This window comes from Hemitrygon akajei, chromosome 8 (assembly GCF_048418815.1).
Source record: "Hemitrygon akajei chromosome 8, sHemAka1.3, whole genome shotgun sequence".
Classification (NCBI taxonomy): Eukaryota; Metazoa; Chordata; class Chondrichthyes; order Myliobatiformes; family Dasyatidae; genus Hemitrygon; species Hemitrygon akajei.
This window is the reverse complement of record NC_133131.1, coordinates 14,135,128-14,153,119: the sequence shown is the minus strand read 5'-3', so window position 1 is coordinate 14,153,119 and position 17,992 is coordinate 14,135,128. Positions and strand designations below refer to the sequence as shown.

The 17,992-nt window shown below is 41.4% G+C and overlaps 1 protein-coding gene across 1 annotated transcript in view; it reads left to right on the top strand.

The window, feature by feature from the left end:
* The window catches only part of mettl16 (methyltransferase 16, N6-methyladenosine), a 118,540-nt gene that overhangs the window by 64,141 nt on the left and 36,407 nt on the right, over nucleotides 1–17,992 (top strand). Inside the window, exons 5-6 of the mRNA XM_073053278.1 lie at nucleotides 10,875–10,990; nucleotides 14,836–14,978. Coding sequence (XP_072909379.1) covers nucleotides 10,875–10,990; nucleotides 14,836–14,978 — 259 coding nt within the window. The remainder of the gene's footprint in view (nucleotides 1–10,874; nucleotides 10,991–14,835; nucleotides 14,979–17,992) is intronic.

Genomic DNA, 17,992 nt, shown 5'->3' with positions numbered 1-17,992 from the left:
TTCTTTGAGTCTCAACAGTAAAGGCCTGGACACACACAGTTTTAATAATAAGGAATTTATTTACAAGGGGAAGTCGGGTCAACACAAGCAACTACAATACACAGGAAACGGTGTGGGGACAGGGTACGGTTACACATACAAAGAACAAGGGAAAAGCACTACAACAGCTATCCCCCTTGACCTTGGATAGATGCGGCTCCCTTACCAGGACAAACGATAGACCTTCCCAAGCATAAATCAATGCACTTACCTTGAATGTGGTGGTCTGTAAGAGAGGGCTAGCCAAGGGCAAGTCTCACCTTTTAAAGCACGGGGTTGGGTGAGCTAATCCAATTAAGGTGACCAATAATTTAGGTGTGCGTTGATCAGTTGGGAGGGACTAAATGTTGATTGGCATGTGGTGTGTCCTCCGACCAGCCAGGTGGCAGTGCATCTGTCACGTGGCCGGTATCTCTGGATACACTGGCCAACCTCGCCCCATCTTCTCGGCAGCCTGGAGGCGGCGAGTTTTCGACTCCATACACGGTTTGGCACACCCATCTATCAGGACAACCGTCCGGCTGGTCTCCAGCAAGTTCACGTGGCATGGACTTCGCAAGCAGGTCAGTGAATGGGCCAGAACGTGCGCGCAGTGCCAAACAGCCAAGGTGCAGCGGCACACTAAAGCCCCGCCGCAGCAGTTCGAACCCACCCACCGGAGGTTCGACCACATTCATGTGGATTTCGTGGGCCCCCTACCAGTGTCCCGAGGAGCGCGGTACCTCCTAACTATGGTAGACCTGTTCACGAGGTGGTCAAAGGCGGTCCCGCTCACCAACACATCTGCCGATCCCTGCGCCCGAGCACTGATTGCAACCTGGGTAGCACGTTTCGTGGTACCGGCCCACATTACCTCCGACAGAGGCACCCAGTTCACCTCCAGCCTGTGGTCAGCTATGGCCAGCCTGTTGGGAACGCAGCTACACCACACTACTGCCTACCACCCACAGTCGAACGGACTAGTGGAACGCTTCCACCGTCACTTGAAGTCGGCTCTCATGGCCCGCCTGAGAGGACCTAACTGGGTGGACGAGCTTCCCTGGGTCCTGCTTGGAATTCGTACAGCGCCCAAAGAGGATCTACACGCCTCGTCGGCCGAGTTGGTGTATGACGCACCCCTGGCCGTCCCAGGAGAGTTCATACCAGCCCCAAGGGGGCAAGAGGAAGAACCCGCAGCAGTCCTGGACAGACTACGCGAAAGGCTCGGCAACCTGGCCCCCAGCACGGACGGACCCCAACCCATGTACCCAAAGACCTGCAGAACTGTAAGTTTGTGTTTGTACGAAGGGGCGGACACCGGGCACCACTACAGCGGCTGTACGAGGGGCCATTCAAGGTGTCAACAACAGCGGGTCCACATACGTTCTGGACATTGGGGGGAAAGAGGAGGTTTTCATGGTGGACCGACTCAAACCAGCCCATGTGGACTTGGCACAGCCGGTTGAGGTTCAGGCACTGCGGCGCAGAGGCAGACCTCCCAAACAGAGGCTGATCCAGACTGTGGACATTGGGGGGGTGTATCGCCAGTTCTGGGGGGGGGGGGGGGGGGGGTTATGTGGCGATCCACTTTCTGCGCAGGCGAACCGGCTCACAAATAGCCAGCACGCGGGGGGAGACTTTGGTAATGCATCTCTGACGTCATTTCCACCCAGAGAGGGCGGGTGCTAGGGATTAAATGCCAGCGCCGCTAAGTTCGAATAAACTAGTCTCAAAATGACTTACCACAACTGCGTGTCGTTATTTCAGCGCTGTATGTAGTACATCGCTACAATACGTTGATAACTGAATGTCAAAATGTTATTTGGCTCATTTGTTTTCTCCAGGTTAACTCATCTAATAATTGACCTATTTGCAAAAAAAAATTCTGAATTCTGCTGATTGCTGCTGCTTTTGTTCTGACTATTTGTAAGATTTTGGTAGTAATTTGTTTGGTTTAAATAACGTCAGAATCTTAGAGGACTGTTCCTAAATACATTCCCATTATTCCACCTAATTTCAAAGCCACTCTTAAAATTCAGGAGCAAACACGAGGAAATCTGCAGATGCTGGAAATTCAAACAACAACACACACAAAATGCTGGTGGAACACAGCAGGCCAGGCAGCATCTTATAGGGAGAAGCGCTGTCGATGTTTCGGGCCGAGACCCTTCGTCAGGACTTAAAATTCAGGAATCAGATGGTTGTATTTCTGTGCATAAAGATTAATCTTTAACTCTAGGCCTGTATTGTTGAAGATGTTAGTAGTGAGTCAGATTAATAGTTTGATTTGGAGGTCTATATCAGAGCATCCTGTGAATGTTTTATTCTTTATAAATCAGTGTCCCCTGCAGTTTATAAACCTTATTTAACCACAGTCAGTGGGCTGAATTTACACTGTGTGATAAATACTCTATACTTGAGAACGTCTGCAGCTAATGGAACTACTATTAAGGACCAATACTGAGATATTTCTGTTGAACATCGAACAATCTAACAGGCTGTCGGAACTATCTTTTTTTTAATTCAGTTGTTTCAGTTGCTTCTTTCTCACCACAGCTTCACTTCTACCTGCTGTTATTGTCTTATAATTTTTTCCCCATTTTCTCTAGCATCATTGTAGTGTTTCATAAAACCCCCATATGCTACATTGTCTCCGTCTCTGGACGCTGTGGTAGCTGGCATTGAAAATGATTCCTGCACCCTTATATATATAAAAAAACTCGATCGACACATCCTCTCTTCAAAGGAACCACCTCATTGGAATTGGAAGCCACATTTCTAAGCTCCCTGTTTGTTCATCCTTAAGCATTTTATATTGGGTGTCTTGTAGCTCCTTTTTATAATTTTCTCTATTCTGCCTCAGCACAACACTGAAACAGGTTGATAGATTAACAAAGCATGATTCTAGTAAGTTAACTTTGTCATTGCATCTGCAGACTTTGACACAGTTGACTTCACTATTTTTCTTCATTGTCAATTTCAATAATGTTGTATCATCCTGTATTTAGAAACAAAGAAAACCTACAACACAATACAGGCCCTTCAGCCCACAAAGCTGTGCCGACCATGTCCTTACCTTGGAAATTACCTAGGTTACCCATAGCCCTCTCTTTTTCTGAGCTCCATGGACAACAGTCTGCAGACTCTCTTCACTGGATACTGATGGGTGTTCAGTCTACAATGTAAACACTGTGTTACAATGAGTATTGATGGCTGCTCACACTACAGTCTACAGATGCTCTTACAGTGGGTACTAATGTGTTACTATTACAATCTACACTGTTACACTGAATACTGATGTATATTCATACTACAGTCTAAACACTCTGTTACGTTGGTTCTAATGTGTGTTAACTTTACAATCTACAGACCCTCTTATACTGGGTACAGACACATGTTCACACCTGTCTACACACCCTGTTACACTGGGTATTGATGAGTGTTCCCTGTACAGTCTACATAACCTGTTACACCAGGTGCTGACAGGTGTTCACATTACACTCTACACACCGTGTTACAGTGGGAACTGCCGAGTGTTCCCTCACCAGTCTACATACCCTGTTACACTGGGTACTGACAGGTATTCACATTACAGTCTACACACCCTGTTACACCGGATATTGAAGGGTGTACTCGCTACAGTCTGCACTCCCTGTTGTTATACTGGGTACTGACGGGTGTTCACATTATAGTCTACACACCTTGTTACATTGGGTACTGACGAGTGTTCTTGTCCTTGATCTTCTCAACCTTCAGCCTGACCAAGTGTTGCAAACTCTTCCCCCCACCTGATACCTACTCATTCTAACCTTATTCTAAAAGGTATTCCTTTATAATTACGATGAATACCTTCTACACTAGTATTAGGCGGTTAGTGAGGCAAATTTGTGACCTATAGACTCTGCCACGGCAGCACAATAGGCACTTGATGAGTCAATTGTCAGTTAGGTGCTAATTTAAGTAATGTTGAATTCCTTTGATGTTTATGGTGGGATTCTGCATGCCAGTTACATGGATCCTTGTTTTTCTGAATGTTTCCCCTCAAATTTGAATAGTCAAAGTGCAAAGTACATTTATTATTGAAGTATGTACAGTCGGCCCTCCTTATCCGTGGATTCCACATGCGTGGATTCAACCAACCGCGGATCGGGAAAACCCGGAAGTTCTCTCTCCAGCACTGGTCGTTTGAGCATGTACAGACTATTTTTTCTTGTCATTATTTCCTAAACAATACAGTATAACAACTATTTACGTAGCATTTACATTGTATTAGGTATTATAAGTAATCTAGAAATGACTTAAAAGTACAGGCATTCCCCGGGTTATGAATAAGTTCCATTCCTGAGTCCGTCTTTAAGTCGGATATGAAGTCGGAACAGGTACATCCAGTATTATTTAGTGTTACGCCTGTGCCCCCTCCTTTTTGAGATTCGCAAGATCGCTATTAATTCAGGTCAGGAGACCCAGGAAATGAGAGAGAGACGTTTGGAATGTCCTGGCCCTCAGCGATTTCAAAGCCATGGGAACCGGCCATTGTCTCTTGGAGACGGAATTGTGTATTGAGCGCTGTGCTATTCATCGATGCCCTCAAGGAATCAGGCAACATGGGCTGGTTGGGGGATGGCATCCTCCCCAACCTGATTGACATCTGAGACCTCGTGAGTAAGGATAAAAGAAGGTCTGGGGAACAACCTCTTAGACACATCAGGAGAAACGCTGAAAATCCCGTGACAGCATTTAATAGCGACAGCCGGTGGAAGGTCCACGTGTGTCCTTTCCCGTTGCCCGGGATTGAGGCCTTACCACGGAAGACGGCTTAGCTAAAGAAGAGATCACCACTGACGACTCTCGAAGGATTGACATCATAAAAGGAATGGGCAAGTTTTAAACTCTCTCTCTTGACTCCAACCAAAGGCTGCAGCCTGCATGAACTTGAGTGACTTTTATATTTCCATCGGACAATACATTATCCCCTAGACAACGATAGAGCTATTTCTTAGTGATTATTATTATACCCGCGCTTTTAGATTTAGTATTGACGACGTATATTATCTGTATGTTTGCATTGATATTTTTTTGTGTATTTTTATCATTAAATACTGTTAAAAATAGTACCATCAGACTTCAACGGACCTCTCTATCTTTGCTGGTAAGTGACCCAGTTACGGGGTACGTAACATTAGCGTCAGTTAGTCAAACGTTTTTCTTAGTATATAGTACATATTTTACCTTTCTATGCATATATAAAATTTAAGAAACATACGTATTTCAATAATTAAACCACTGTTGTTTAGTAATAATTGTAGCTTTCATCGGGGTAGGGCCTTTCACATGCTCCATTAAAATTGTTCTGATCGTTGACCGACTGCAGTCTAACGCTTTTCCAATGACCGATGGAGTTTCACCTCTTTCCGATCGCTTTATTACTTCCACTGTATTTTCAATCATGATCGTGATTATTTTCGTGAACAGAAACACCGCGGATTCAGAGCTGCACTGCCAGGTCCTAATGTCCACTGCACCGAGCATGTTAAATAAAGTCCGGGGTTCCGCTGGGTCCTAAAGACCACTGTACTGAGCCAGGTTAAATAAGGGACTTGAGCATCTGCGTTTTTTGGTATCCGCGGGGGGGTCTCGGAACCAATCCCTCACAGATAAGGAGGGCCGACTGTATACTAAATGCAGCCTTGAGTTTCGTCTCCATACAAGCAGCCACAAAACAAAGAAACCCAAAAAGAACCTATTAAAAATAAGACCGTCAAACACCTAGTGTGTAGAAAAAAACACATTGTGCAAACAATAAAGTACGCAAATAACATTCAAAATTAAATTTTATAAAAGTGAGTGTGAGCCCCAAAGCCAGTCATCACTGCAGCTGATTCAGGAGCCCTGGTTGCAGGCCACTAAGTCATGGGTCACAAAATTTCATGAATCATTGGGATGTTGCTTTTTTTTGGTGAAGGCTTTGAGGACTTCTTACAAGTGGATTTGGAGAATTTTGACAGTGGCATTATAGTTTAAATACTGACTTTTTAAACAATTTAGAACAGTTGACAGTCTGTTTAAATACCTTTCCCAATCTTTACAGATTTTTGTCTTGAATCCTGCCTGTGGATGGACATTCTGAAAAATGATGTATTTGATAGTTGTGATTTGATGCCTGTGATTTTCAACATTGCCGATAAAAGTTATATGATCCTAAATTGCCTCAAAACCATATTATGAAAACACAGGCTCTTTTCATTGTAGGATAACATGTTTATGACAAACAACATGCTTCAACATTTTTTAAAAGACATTCACTCTTGTACTCAGTTGATATGCTTAGGTAATTAAACACCTGTGGCGGCCCGCACACGCGGGTCTTGAACCACCATTGGGAGCCGCGGGCAGACACGGTAGCGCATTTGGAACTACCCGCTTGGGGCGGACCTTCCGGGGACAGTCTACGGCTACCAGTGCTTTCGACAGAGAGTTGCTAGCACTCTACCTGGCTGTCCGGCATTTCCGGTACTTCCTCAAGGGAAGTGAGTTCATCGTGTATACGGACCACAAGCCCCTCACCTTCACACTGGCCAATGTATCGGACTCATGGTCAGCTCGGCATTAGAGGCACCTATCCTTTATTTCAGAGTTCACCACGGACGCCCGCCACATCGCAGGGAAGAACAACATTGTCGCCGACACACCGTCTCACCCCGTCTCCACTCAGTAGCATATCGTCCTCAGGAATAGACTACACAGCACTGGCGGAAGCACAACCGTCGGAGACCGAGATCCCGGCTTACCGCACCGCAGTTTCGGGGCTCCAGTTGGAGGACGTCTCCTTCGGCTCAGCAGCGGATCGACTACTGTGTGACGTGTCTACTGGCAAACCCCAACCCGTGGTACTAGCAGCATGGAGGCGCCGGGTGTTCGACACATTGCATGACCTGGCTCACCCATCCATCCAGGCGTCCATCAAGCTGGTAGCGGACAGATTCGTCTGACACAATTTGTGCAAACTGGTCGGACAGTGAGCCAGGACCTGCGTACACTGCCAGACCGCCAAAGTCCAGCGGCACATGAAGGCTCCCTTCCAGCAGTTCCAGCTGACGCACAGGAGGTTCCAACACATCCACGTGGACATCATCGGCCCCCTGCCAGTCTCCCGGGGCACCAGGTATATCTTTACCATGGTAGACAGGTTCACCAGATGACCGGAAGCCGTACCGCTTGCAGACACGTCCACTGAGTCCTGCGCCAGGACGCTCATTGCAAACTGGATCGCCAGGTTCGGCCTCCCAGTGGACATCACCTCCGACAGAGGGGCGCAGTTCACGTCTGGTTTGTGGACAACACTGGCGCAGCTCCTGGGCACCCAGCTGCATCACACCACAGCGTACCATCCCCAGTCCAATGGTTTGGTAGAGCGATTCCACCGGCATCTCAAGTCGGCCCTGATGGCATGCCTCAGGGGCCCCAGCTGGACAGATGAGCTTCCCTGGGTCCTACTGGGCATCCGCACAGCCCCCTAGAAGGACCTGGACACCTCGGCAGAATTGGTCTACGGCACTCCCTTGACGGTCCCAGGCGAGTTCATACCAGAGGCCCGAGGTTCGGAAGAAACTCCAGCGGTGCTAATGAGGCTGCGGAACAAGGTAGGGACCCTGGCACCAGTCCCGACTTCCAGGCATGGTCCCACGCCATCCTTTACCCCTAAAGATCTCCGAGACTGTGAGTATGTTTTTATTCACAGGGGCATGCACAAGTCACCTCTACAGCGGCCGTACGAGGGACCCTTCAAGGTGATCCGGCACAACGGATCCATGTGTGTCGTGGAGGTGGGTGGCCAGGAAGAGACTTTTACAGTGGACTGCCTTAAACCGGCGCACTTGAACATTGAGCAACCAGTGAGGATACCTGCACCGCGCCAGCGAGGCTGGCCACCCAGGCAAGCCACATGGACTGGGGCTCCACTTCCCCGATGGACGTTTCTGGGGTGGGGTGTGGCGGCCTGCACACGCGGGACTTGAACCACCATCGGGATCTGCGGGAAGACACGCGATAGCGCGTTTGGAACTACCCGCTCGGGGCGGATCTTCTGGGGACAGTCTGACGTCACGTCCTCCCCGTGGGTCACAGGGGCCCATGAGAGGGGAGATTTAAGCGCGCGATTTTGAATCAGTAAAGGCATTCTGAGTTCAGCTCTCTCTGCCTCCGTGTGTTTCTTTAGTAGCACATTGCGCGTGACTACACGCCGATGTTTTGTACTTCTGTGTTTCATCTTTGCATCTTATTTGGGATTATCCACTCCTAAGTATAAACTGTTCTACTTCCTTTATCTTTGCCTTCCCTTTGCTTATTTTTCAGGAAAAGATGTTGAACTTGTATCCATTCCTGAAACACCCTCTAATGCTTCTTTGTTCAGATTATTATTTATTACTGTTCCGATTGTCAAATGCTATTGCACTCATTTCTCTGATTGTTTTTAAATAAAATTACTTTTTTATTAAATTTCATTCATGCGAGAATGTTAATTAATTGATTACAAACAGTTAAAAAATAATTGACAGCAAAATTAGTCAAATAATTGCCCCTTAATTCAGGCAAAGATATTGTTCATACATACAATACCAGGACCTGTTATTCAAATATTCAAAAAAACTTAAAATGCTGACATTTTTAATTGTTTGTTCATCGATGATCTACTTCCTGAAAAAAAAGGACAACGGAAGTATTTGAGCTGATTTTTGTCTGATGATGTCATCATTTGTATGCAGCTGTTAATGACTTAATTACAAAGTACCTTTTTGTGATTTTTAAATATATACAGATATTTATTTAACTGCTTCTGTAACTGCTGGCATACTTCCTTGATAAAAGGCTGATTTGGTGAACACAGTTGTACTGTATATCATGCTGGACATGATAAACGTGGACAGCTGTAAGATCTCAGCAGCTAATTTGTCAATAAATCAGAAGGTGTTTGTTTCAATCTGACAGCTCACCTCTACTCCATGAACATCAGTGGTTTGGGGCAGCCACTACTGAACGTAGGTACTTGCTGTTGAAATTAGAAAGTTATTTTCGGGAAGAGAAAAGAAGCGTATAAGCATTAATGTGGATTTTTCATGGAACTTTTGAGTTAGTAGGATGCTCACTGGTAAATGGAAGACCCATGGAGGTAAAATTGAAGAAGTCCGGAAAGCTAGCCTGTAGTCATAGCAACCTGCATGTAAGGTTGGAGGATCGCAGCAGATCAGGCAGAATCTATGGGGAGGAATAAAGAGTTGACGTTTCAGCCTGAGACCCTTCATTGAGGTCAGGTTCCAATGAAGAGTCTCAGCCTGAAACATTGACTGTTTATTCCCCTCCATACATGCTGTATGACCTGCTGAGTTCATCCAGTATTTTGTGTGTGTTACTATGGAGTTCCAGCATCTGCAGAATCTCTTATGTTTCTGTAATCATGGCAATTGTTTATAAATGCCATGGAATGGAGGATTTAGGGTGAGAATTCTAGATTTAGAAAAAAGTAGAAATGCATGATTAAGTATTGCCAGAAAAGCATGATTATAGGTAAAGTAACATTATACTAGAAATGTAAAATAGAGATAGAAAATGCTGGAAACACTCAGCAGGTCAGGTGAGAAGAGAAACCGAGTTAACATTTCAGGGCAGGAGAGAAAAGAAGCATGTTAAGCTGCAGGTCTGGCAGCATTTATGGAAAGGAGTAAGCAGTTAACACTTCAGGCTGAGAAACTTCATCAGGAAAGAATCCCGAATCCTGATGAAGGATCTGACCCGATACATCAACTGTTTATTGCTTTCCATAGATGCTGCCTGATCTGCTGAGTTCCTCCAGCATTTTGTTTGTGTTTCTCTGGATTAACAGCATCTGCAGAATCTCTTGTGTTTTTGTTAAACTACAGGGAGGGTGGAAACGAGAGATGTTTCTGATCGGGAGACAGATAGAATTTCCTTGAAGATGATGAAAATAAGGTGGGATCTCTGAGCTGAAGAATTTTGCTGAAATAGGATGTAGAGGGAGCCATATTTAAAACAAGAAGCTTGAAGTACCGGCCACATGTAACTGTGCCATTGGGAGATTTTAATAGGAAATAGGTCATCAGGTGCTCAACACCTCTTCTCATCACCATAACCACATGTGTACACATATATTCACATGATGTGGTGCATTTTAAGTTCCACAAGAGTAATTTCTTGTGAAAACTTTAAGATTGAGTGAGAGCATGAATTTTGTATGGCGTTTTCTAAAGAATAAACAGGAACAATGTGCAAGTCAAAAAGAAAATGTGTAACAGCTGCTTTCAAATTAACAGTGATAATTTAATCATGGTGTTTCATATTAATAATCATGAAACTGCAAGATTTCAATCCATTAAGAGACCACAGCAGTTCATACATAGATAGTTTTTCAAAGACTGGGTTTTGCAGACTTACAGATAAGTGCCAGAGTTAACACAGGAAAAAAGTTGAAATATTGTTTAAATCAGAACTGAATTAATTACAAGAAATTTCTCCATAATAACAGATTAGTTCCAAATTTTACAGTTCATTTTTATAAGCTGAATTTCTGAATAAACGTTTGTGATGTTTCATTGTGCTCATCTTCAAATTGAATTTCACTTAAGTAATTTGAATGACTATAAGAGCCAGACAAAGCATTTCCAGCATGCGTTTTCATTATGGATATGTTAATTAAGCATCTATTTAATATTGCTTTGTGAGCCTTATTTTGTCTGACAATGGAATATGTTGTAAAGAAAGCAAGAAGGGAGGGGGTGTTTATTAAGTGAAGCTTTACAAAAGTGTAATTAGTATTCCAACTAATTTTTCTTGTCCCCTTTTAGTGGTGAAAGTACCTCAGAAGACCCTTTTGATGGATGCTCTGAAAGAAGAATCAGAGATTGTTTATGATTTTTGTATGTGCAACCCACCATTCTTTGCAAATCAAATGGAAGCTAAGGTAAATTCTCCAAAATCATTTACTTAACAAAAAATATTTTGCTTTGCTTCTATTTTAGCTTTCAGGCTCCAGGATGAAGCAGCATCACAACTGAGTATAAAATAATCTCCTTACAAGTGATATACAATTTTCTCAATTAAAGCAAAAGGTTGCAAAGCTGAAATGGTGACTTTTCTCTTTCTACAGTTGCTGCTTGACTTGCTGAATTTTTTTTATATTTTTCATATTTACAGTTTCTGCAGTTTTTTTTAACTAATCACACAATTGCATTGGTAATTCTTCATTTTTAGATATTCTAACATCACACACCTCAAATGAATAATTCTCCAGTAGTCTACAAGTCCCTCTTGTATTTAATTATTTATTTCCTGCTTGATAAGTTGACCATCTGCCTCTCTGAGTTTTGTATCACATTGTACGTAATTCAACTGAGAGATAATGAGATTGACCATGTTCTCTTTAGTTTTGCAAATAGTAAATAGTATTCGGCTGGGAAATAGTAGCACTTGATAGTATTTTGAATATATAGCCGAGTAGACTGATGAAAGTGGAGGAAGATGGGGTTGGTTGATGGTTGCGGGAGATGGTCAGTGAGATATTAGGAAAAGCTAAGTTTAATGATTTAGTATGAATAAATGATAGACAAATTACAAAACAAATCTTAAACACTGTCAGAAGCTAAATAAAACCATATTTGTTTTACATAAAAGCAGGATAGCCAGAAATTCACAGCAAGTCGGGCAGTATCTTGAGAGAGTGAAACGGTCAGCATGTTTCAGTTCAGTAACCCTTCATCAGGTCTTACTGGTATTTTAAGTAATAAGTGCAAGGAAATATTTCACATGCTTGCTGCCCATCTTTTTGATGCCTGTGCAATGGCCAATATTAAAACATAGAAACCTACACCACAATACAGGCCCTTCAGCCCACAATGCTGTGCCAAACGTACGTACTTTAGAAATTACCTAGGGTTACCCATAGCCCTCTATTTTGCTAAGCTCCATGTACCTATCCAACAGTCTCTTAAAAGACCCCATTGTATCCGCCTCCACCACCATTGCCAGCAACCCATTCCACGCACTTACCACCAATGTCTCCTCTGTACCTACTTCCAGGCACCTTAAAACTGTGTCCTCTCGTGTTAGCCATTTCAACCCTGGGAAACAGCCTCTGACTATCCACACGATCATTGCCTCTCATCATCTTATGCACCTCTATCAGGTCACTTCTCATCCTCCATCACTCCAATGGGAAAAGGCCAAGTTCACTTAACCTATTCTCTTAAGGTATGCTCCCCAATCCAGGCAACATCCTTGTAACTCTCCTCTGCACCCTTTCAATAGTTTCCACATCCTTCCTATAATGAGGTGACCAGAACTTAACACAGTTACTACAAGCGGGGTCTGACCAGGGTCCTATATAGCTGTAACATTACCTCTTGGCTCTTGAACTCAGTCCTACGGTTGATGAAGGCCAATACACCATATGCCTTCTTAACCACACAGTCAACCTGCATAGCAGCTTTGAGTGTCCTATGGACTCGGACCCCAAGATTCCTCTGATCCTCCACACTGCCAAGAGTCTTACCATTAATGGTATATTCTGCCATTATATTTGACCTACCGAAATGAACCACCTCACACTTATCTGGGTTGAACTCCATCTGCCACTTCTCAGCTCAGTTTTGCATTCTATCAATGTCCCGCTGTAACCTCTGACAGCCACAATCCACAACACCCCCAACATTTGTTCTAATGAAGAAGAAAGATTCAAAGAAGTAAGCAGATTTACTTAATCCAATTGAAATAAATGTTAATATCACAGCCCCATTAAAAAAGTGAAAAATACATATAGAAAGATTGTTAGTACAGCAGTCTTCTACAATTGCTTTATGCAGTGTGTTGAGAGAAAGGAAATTAAAATTCTAAAAGCTAAAAGGAGACTGAATTATCATTTTCGTGAAGTATTCATGAGCAAAGATAAATACATAGTATTAACATGAGAGAATTTTGAAGTCTGGTAAAGGTATTTGATGTGTCAGAGTGACAGAGAATTGCAGGTACAGCCAAGTTATTGAGCATTGCAGATTAATGAGACATAAAAATATAAAATGCTGGAAATACCCAGGATTTCACACAACATCTGTGGAAGAGATATAGATGAAGGGTCTTCAGCCTGAAATGTTAACTGTTTCTCTTTCTGGGTATGCTGCTTAGAAAGCTGAGAGTTTTCAGCAGTTTCTGTTTTGATATCCTGAAGAAGCATCTCGGCCCAAAATGTTGACTGTTTACTCTTTTTCATAGATGCTGTCTGACCTGCTGAGTTCCCTCCAGCATTTTGTGTGTGTTGCTTCTGTTTTGATTTCCCATTTTCAACATGTTTAGTCTTGATTTTCATCAGCTGAGACATAATGGCTGTAAATTTCTCCAAAGCTGTTCATGGTTAGGAACATTACTCCTTGCTAATTTAGAAAGACTTCAGGAGGGGGTCAGTAGATGACCAGATCATTGAAAGTACCCATCTTTGTACTGTTATTCTTAGCCATGTATTATTACATCTTAGCTAATTTTGTTAAATAATAATTGCTAGAATGCTGTTAGGGAGAGATTTACTGCTGTTGGGTTTGAAGGTAAAGGGAAGTTCATTAGTTCAAGGAAATTGTTAATGTTTCAAATGTTACTTCTTTTCTCAGTCTGAGTCTGGATCCTGTCCAAGACCTGTTTTGGGCAAACATAAGTTGATTTGTATTGGAAAAGCTGTAAATAAAACAGACAACTATGTTTTTCTCAATGAGTAGTCCTGCGTATGGTCTTTAATGACCAACTGAAGATGGCTGAATTGAGATCCTTTCTTAAAGATCTTTTTCAGTGATGTCCAAAAATCGTGATACCTGGATCCAACAGCATAAGCATTTGTTTTGTACTGGGTATGATTCTGGCAATAAAGAGCATTTTCTTTTCAGATTTAGATTTGCTCATGATCCTTGGAACCTTTACTATTTGGGAAAATATTTAATATTAAGGACAAAATTCATCCTTCATATTCATATTTGAATTAGGACTATGATGTCAGATTATAGTTGAGATGAAGCACAAAATGATGATAAGTTAACTACCCAGTGGTTATTTTAGCTTCATAATACTTCTATTAGTTTTCTATTTATTGCTGCTGAAGGGGAGACTAATGGTCAATTGACTATCTTAGACTTCCTCATATTTTAATTGGGTAGCTTACAATTCAATTATCTGAACATAGATTTTCCAGTATCACTCTCCTACACTCTTCTACACATTTACTTGCCCATCTACTTTTCGTCTCCCTTTTTTCTCCTTTTCCAACCCTTCTCCCACCTCCCCCCACCTCAGCCTAGTTCCATCTGCCCATCATCCCCTCCCCATTTGGTTCCATATCACTTGTCAGGTTCTATCCCACCCTTGTACTGGTATATACTTTAAATCTTTCCCTCTCAGCCCTGGTGCATGATCTTGACCTAAAACCTCAACATCTTTTGCCTCCACAGATGCTGCTTAACCCACTGACTTCTTCCAGTGTTCTGTTTTGTTTGTTCTAGACTTAAGAATTTATGGTCTTTTTTTGTCACCATACAGCTATTTAGTTGCTTTTTCTTGAGTTATTTGCTAATATGCTTACTGTGTGTAAGATGATGGTCAACGGGCCAATGCTCCACCATTCAATCATGGTTGATTTATTATCCATTTCAACTGTATTCTCCTGCCTTCTCCCTGCAGCCTCTGACACCATTACTAATCAAGAACCTATCAACCTTTGCTTTAAAAATAGTCTGTCCACCGAACCACCTCTATAATAAGTGTTTTAATTAACAGGGTGTAAATTCTAGGAATCCAAGCCGCCCGCCTCCCAGTTCTGTTAATACAGGTGGAATTACTGAAATAATGGCTGAGGGTGGAGAGTTGGAATTTGTGAAAAGGATTATCCATGATAGCCTTCAACTGAAAAAGAGACTGAGGTAAGCAATATTGGAAAATCATTGATTTCCTTTTGTCTGTTGCTGTGACATATCAGAAATGCAATTATATGTTTACTGTTAAACTTGATTAAATGCAAAATTTTCAACATAATATGTTGCACAGAACTTACCCCTTTGTTCCCTTTGGACCTGTGCTTTGATCTGGGGTGGCCCAGAATCGTAATGGTTAGCATAACACTTTACAGCGCTGGCTGTAAGATCGGGCTTCGATTCCCACTGCTGCTTGTAAGAAGTTTGTACATTTTCCCCATGACTGTGTGGGTTTCCTCCGGGTGCTTCAGTTTTCTTCCACATTCCCAAGGGTTGGTGAGTTGCTTGCAGGCTGTGATAGTGCCAGATGCTCGTGGGCTGCCCAGCACAATCCTCACTGATTCTGATTTGATGTAAACAATGCATTTCACTGTTTGTTTCAATGTTCATTAGACAAATAAAGTTAAACTTTAAAAATCTATGTTTATTTTGTAGCTTCACTTAATATGTTTTATTAATTCAGTGACCTGAATGAGGCATTGGTAGTTCCATGGAAAACAACAGTGTGAGATATTACAGGCAAACTTAACTATACTGTAATATCTGTGAGGTTTAAACAATAGATAGCCATTGGATGTTGTGAGGTGCTGAACTACTGGAAGTAACAACAGGCAACCATAAAGGTTACATAGAAATATTTCAAAATGTCCTGTATGACATTCCCAGTATTGGCTCTGCATCTGTCCCTAAAGGCTCTGAGATTGCAAATCAGTGTCGCCCATTTTAAAGCAGTGTTCATTCAGGGCATTGTAAATCAATAATTCATAATAACTTTTAACGTAAGTAATTTAAATAACCTTCAAGTAACAAAATTAGCATTACATTGTAAAATCTGGCACTCCACTTCAGCCTTGGACTTCAGACCTCCATGTGGAGACTTTCATGGACTTTTCATCAATAATGAAGCATTAATCACCTCTAGTTATATAACACTATTTATATAAACATCTCAAGCTATTCATGTAAGTGATTATTTTGAAACTGCAGATCACCAATGTTGTTATATAATGTATCTATCCTAAGCAAACTAAATTTAACAAAATCAAACAAAAATTTCTCTAAAAGCATTGTCCTTAAAGATTTACAAATATCAACTGTCCAGCAATATATTCAAATGTATTTAGTAATCTTGTACTTGCGTAATTCAATGTGCCAGCTATTAAAGTCTGCACTTTGGCTGGAACTGAGTAAGCATAAGCTGAATATTTTCCACATATTAAGTTCAGTTAAATACCATGTAATTCTCTTATATAATTTTAATTATATATTTATTAACTGCAGTTCTTGATGTTAGCAGCTGTCCTTGTGTTCATTTTATGGGCAAATCTGACTTTGTAGAGTTATATGAATCATTACCTATTATTAAGTAAATAACCAGTCCGTACTTCAATAGTTGGTGCCTTTGCTTACTATATTGATCCAGGGTAATGAGGAAATTGTGATGCGTGAATACATATCATTAAAATTAAATATTAAAACTTAATATAGAATGGTTATAATTTTCTTTGTCTTTGGGGCCCTTCTTCAGCCTAGAACACGATATAAAATATCACTCAGCTCTTTTTTATTAGACCACAACTGTTTACCTTTGTGCAAGATTAATAACTGTGAAATTGCAGGAATATCTAATGAAACAGTGACAGCAGAAAATCTACAATTCTAATAGAGACTGATACCTGAAATGTTTGAATTTCTTTTCCATTCTAATCTGTTAATGAATTTGGTATAATTTAAAACATGTTTCAATTTTATCCCACAGTTATTATTACCCATTATGTCTAGACATGTTCTTAGTGGCAGAAAATTGTCAACAATTCCAAGAAATTTTAAATTTTCCTGATTATTGTATGATTTGATTCCAAATTTAATAAACTTGGGTCCAATAAATTGAATATGAAGAGTTCACAAATTCTCAATGCTAATCCATTAGAGAATAATTTATCTACTGACCAATCCATCATAACAAATCTAGACTGAGATGACAATCACAAATTTGATTTGATTCAAATGTAAATGAGATGCACAGTGAGTTAATACTTAAAGCAGCAGTCCCTCCCACTGTGCCTTCATTTATATATCTTGCTTTCCATCCCCCTCCCCCAGTCAGCTGTTATCTTGTCTTCTTAAATATTTTAGCAACATATTGCGATTGTATTTTTAAACAAATGTATTGGGTGCATGATACATTTTAATAGTGAATTGCTTAATCAGTTAATTTAATATAGTACACAGTAAAATTTATTAAAAAGCAACTATAAGCATCAAGTATTTTCATCTGTTTTGTAGTGTTCTCTAAAGTTTTTGTAAGAAATATGTTTATGAAGACAATTTTTAAAATTTAGAGCTAACTTCAGGGAAGTAAGAAGTTGCACTATTTGATGCAATACAAAGGCTACATTTTGCTTTGTAGTGTAAGTGTGTAACTTACTGGAGCATTGAGATGAGCATGACAGCAATGTTAAAATACACAAACCAATACATAGAACACAATGAGCTAAGGCAGAATTGTCAGCTGTGGGACTCTTTCATGCCTACGTTGCCTTCTACTCCAATCAAGGTCAGTAATACAAATCAGTTGTGAAGCTTCTTTCCTGTTTTGTTCACTTATTGTTGCGTATCTGTATATTCAGCTTTTTACTTAAAGCCAACAATCAGGAAAAGCAGCGTAAGTGCCTTTCCTTTTGCATTTTGATAAGGAAGCATAGTTCTGTAATATGCTATTTTTTTTCTTAAAGTACTGCAACTACTGGCTGCCCAGGTACAAACCCCTGACCTAAAGACACACACAGTATGAAAGAGCTTCCATAACACTATTAAATACAGAAATCTGACATGCATACAAGGTTTCTACAAATGGTGGACTTCATTTCCTCTCTTTCTCTCCAACTATTGAAATTGTTCTTAACTATCTTTTTATTGCCATTCGTTACATATCGAGTTTTTTTTGTGTATTTTCCAATTTG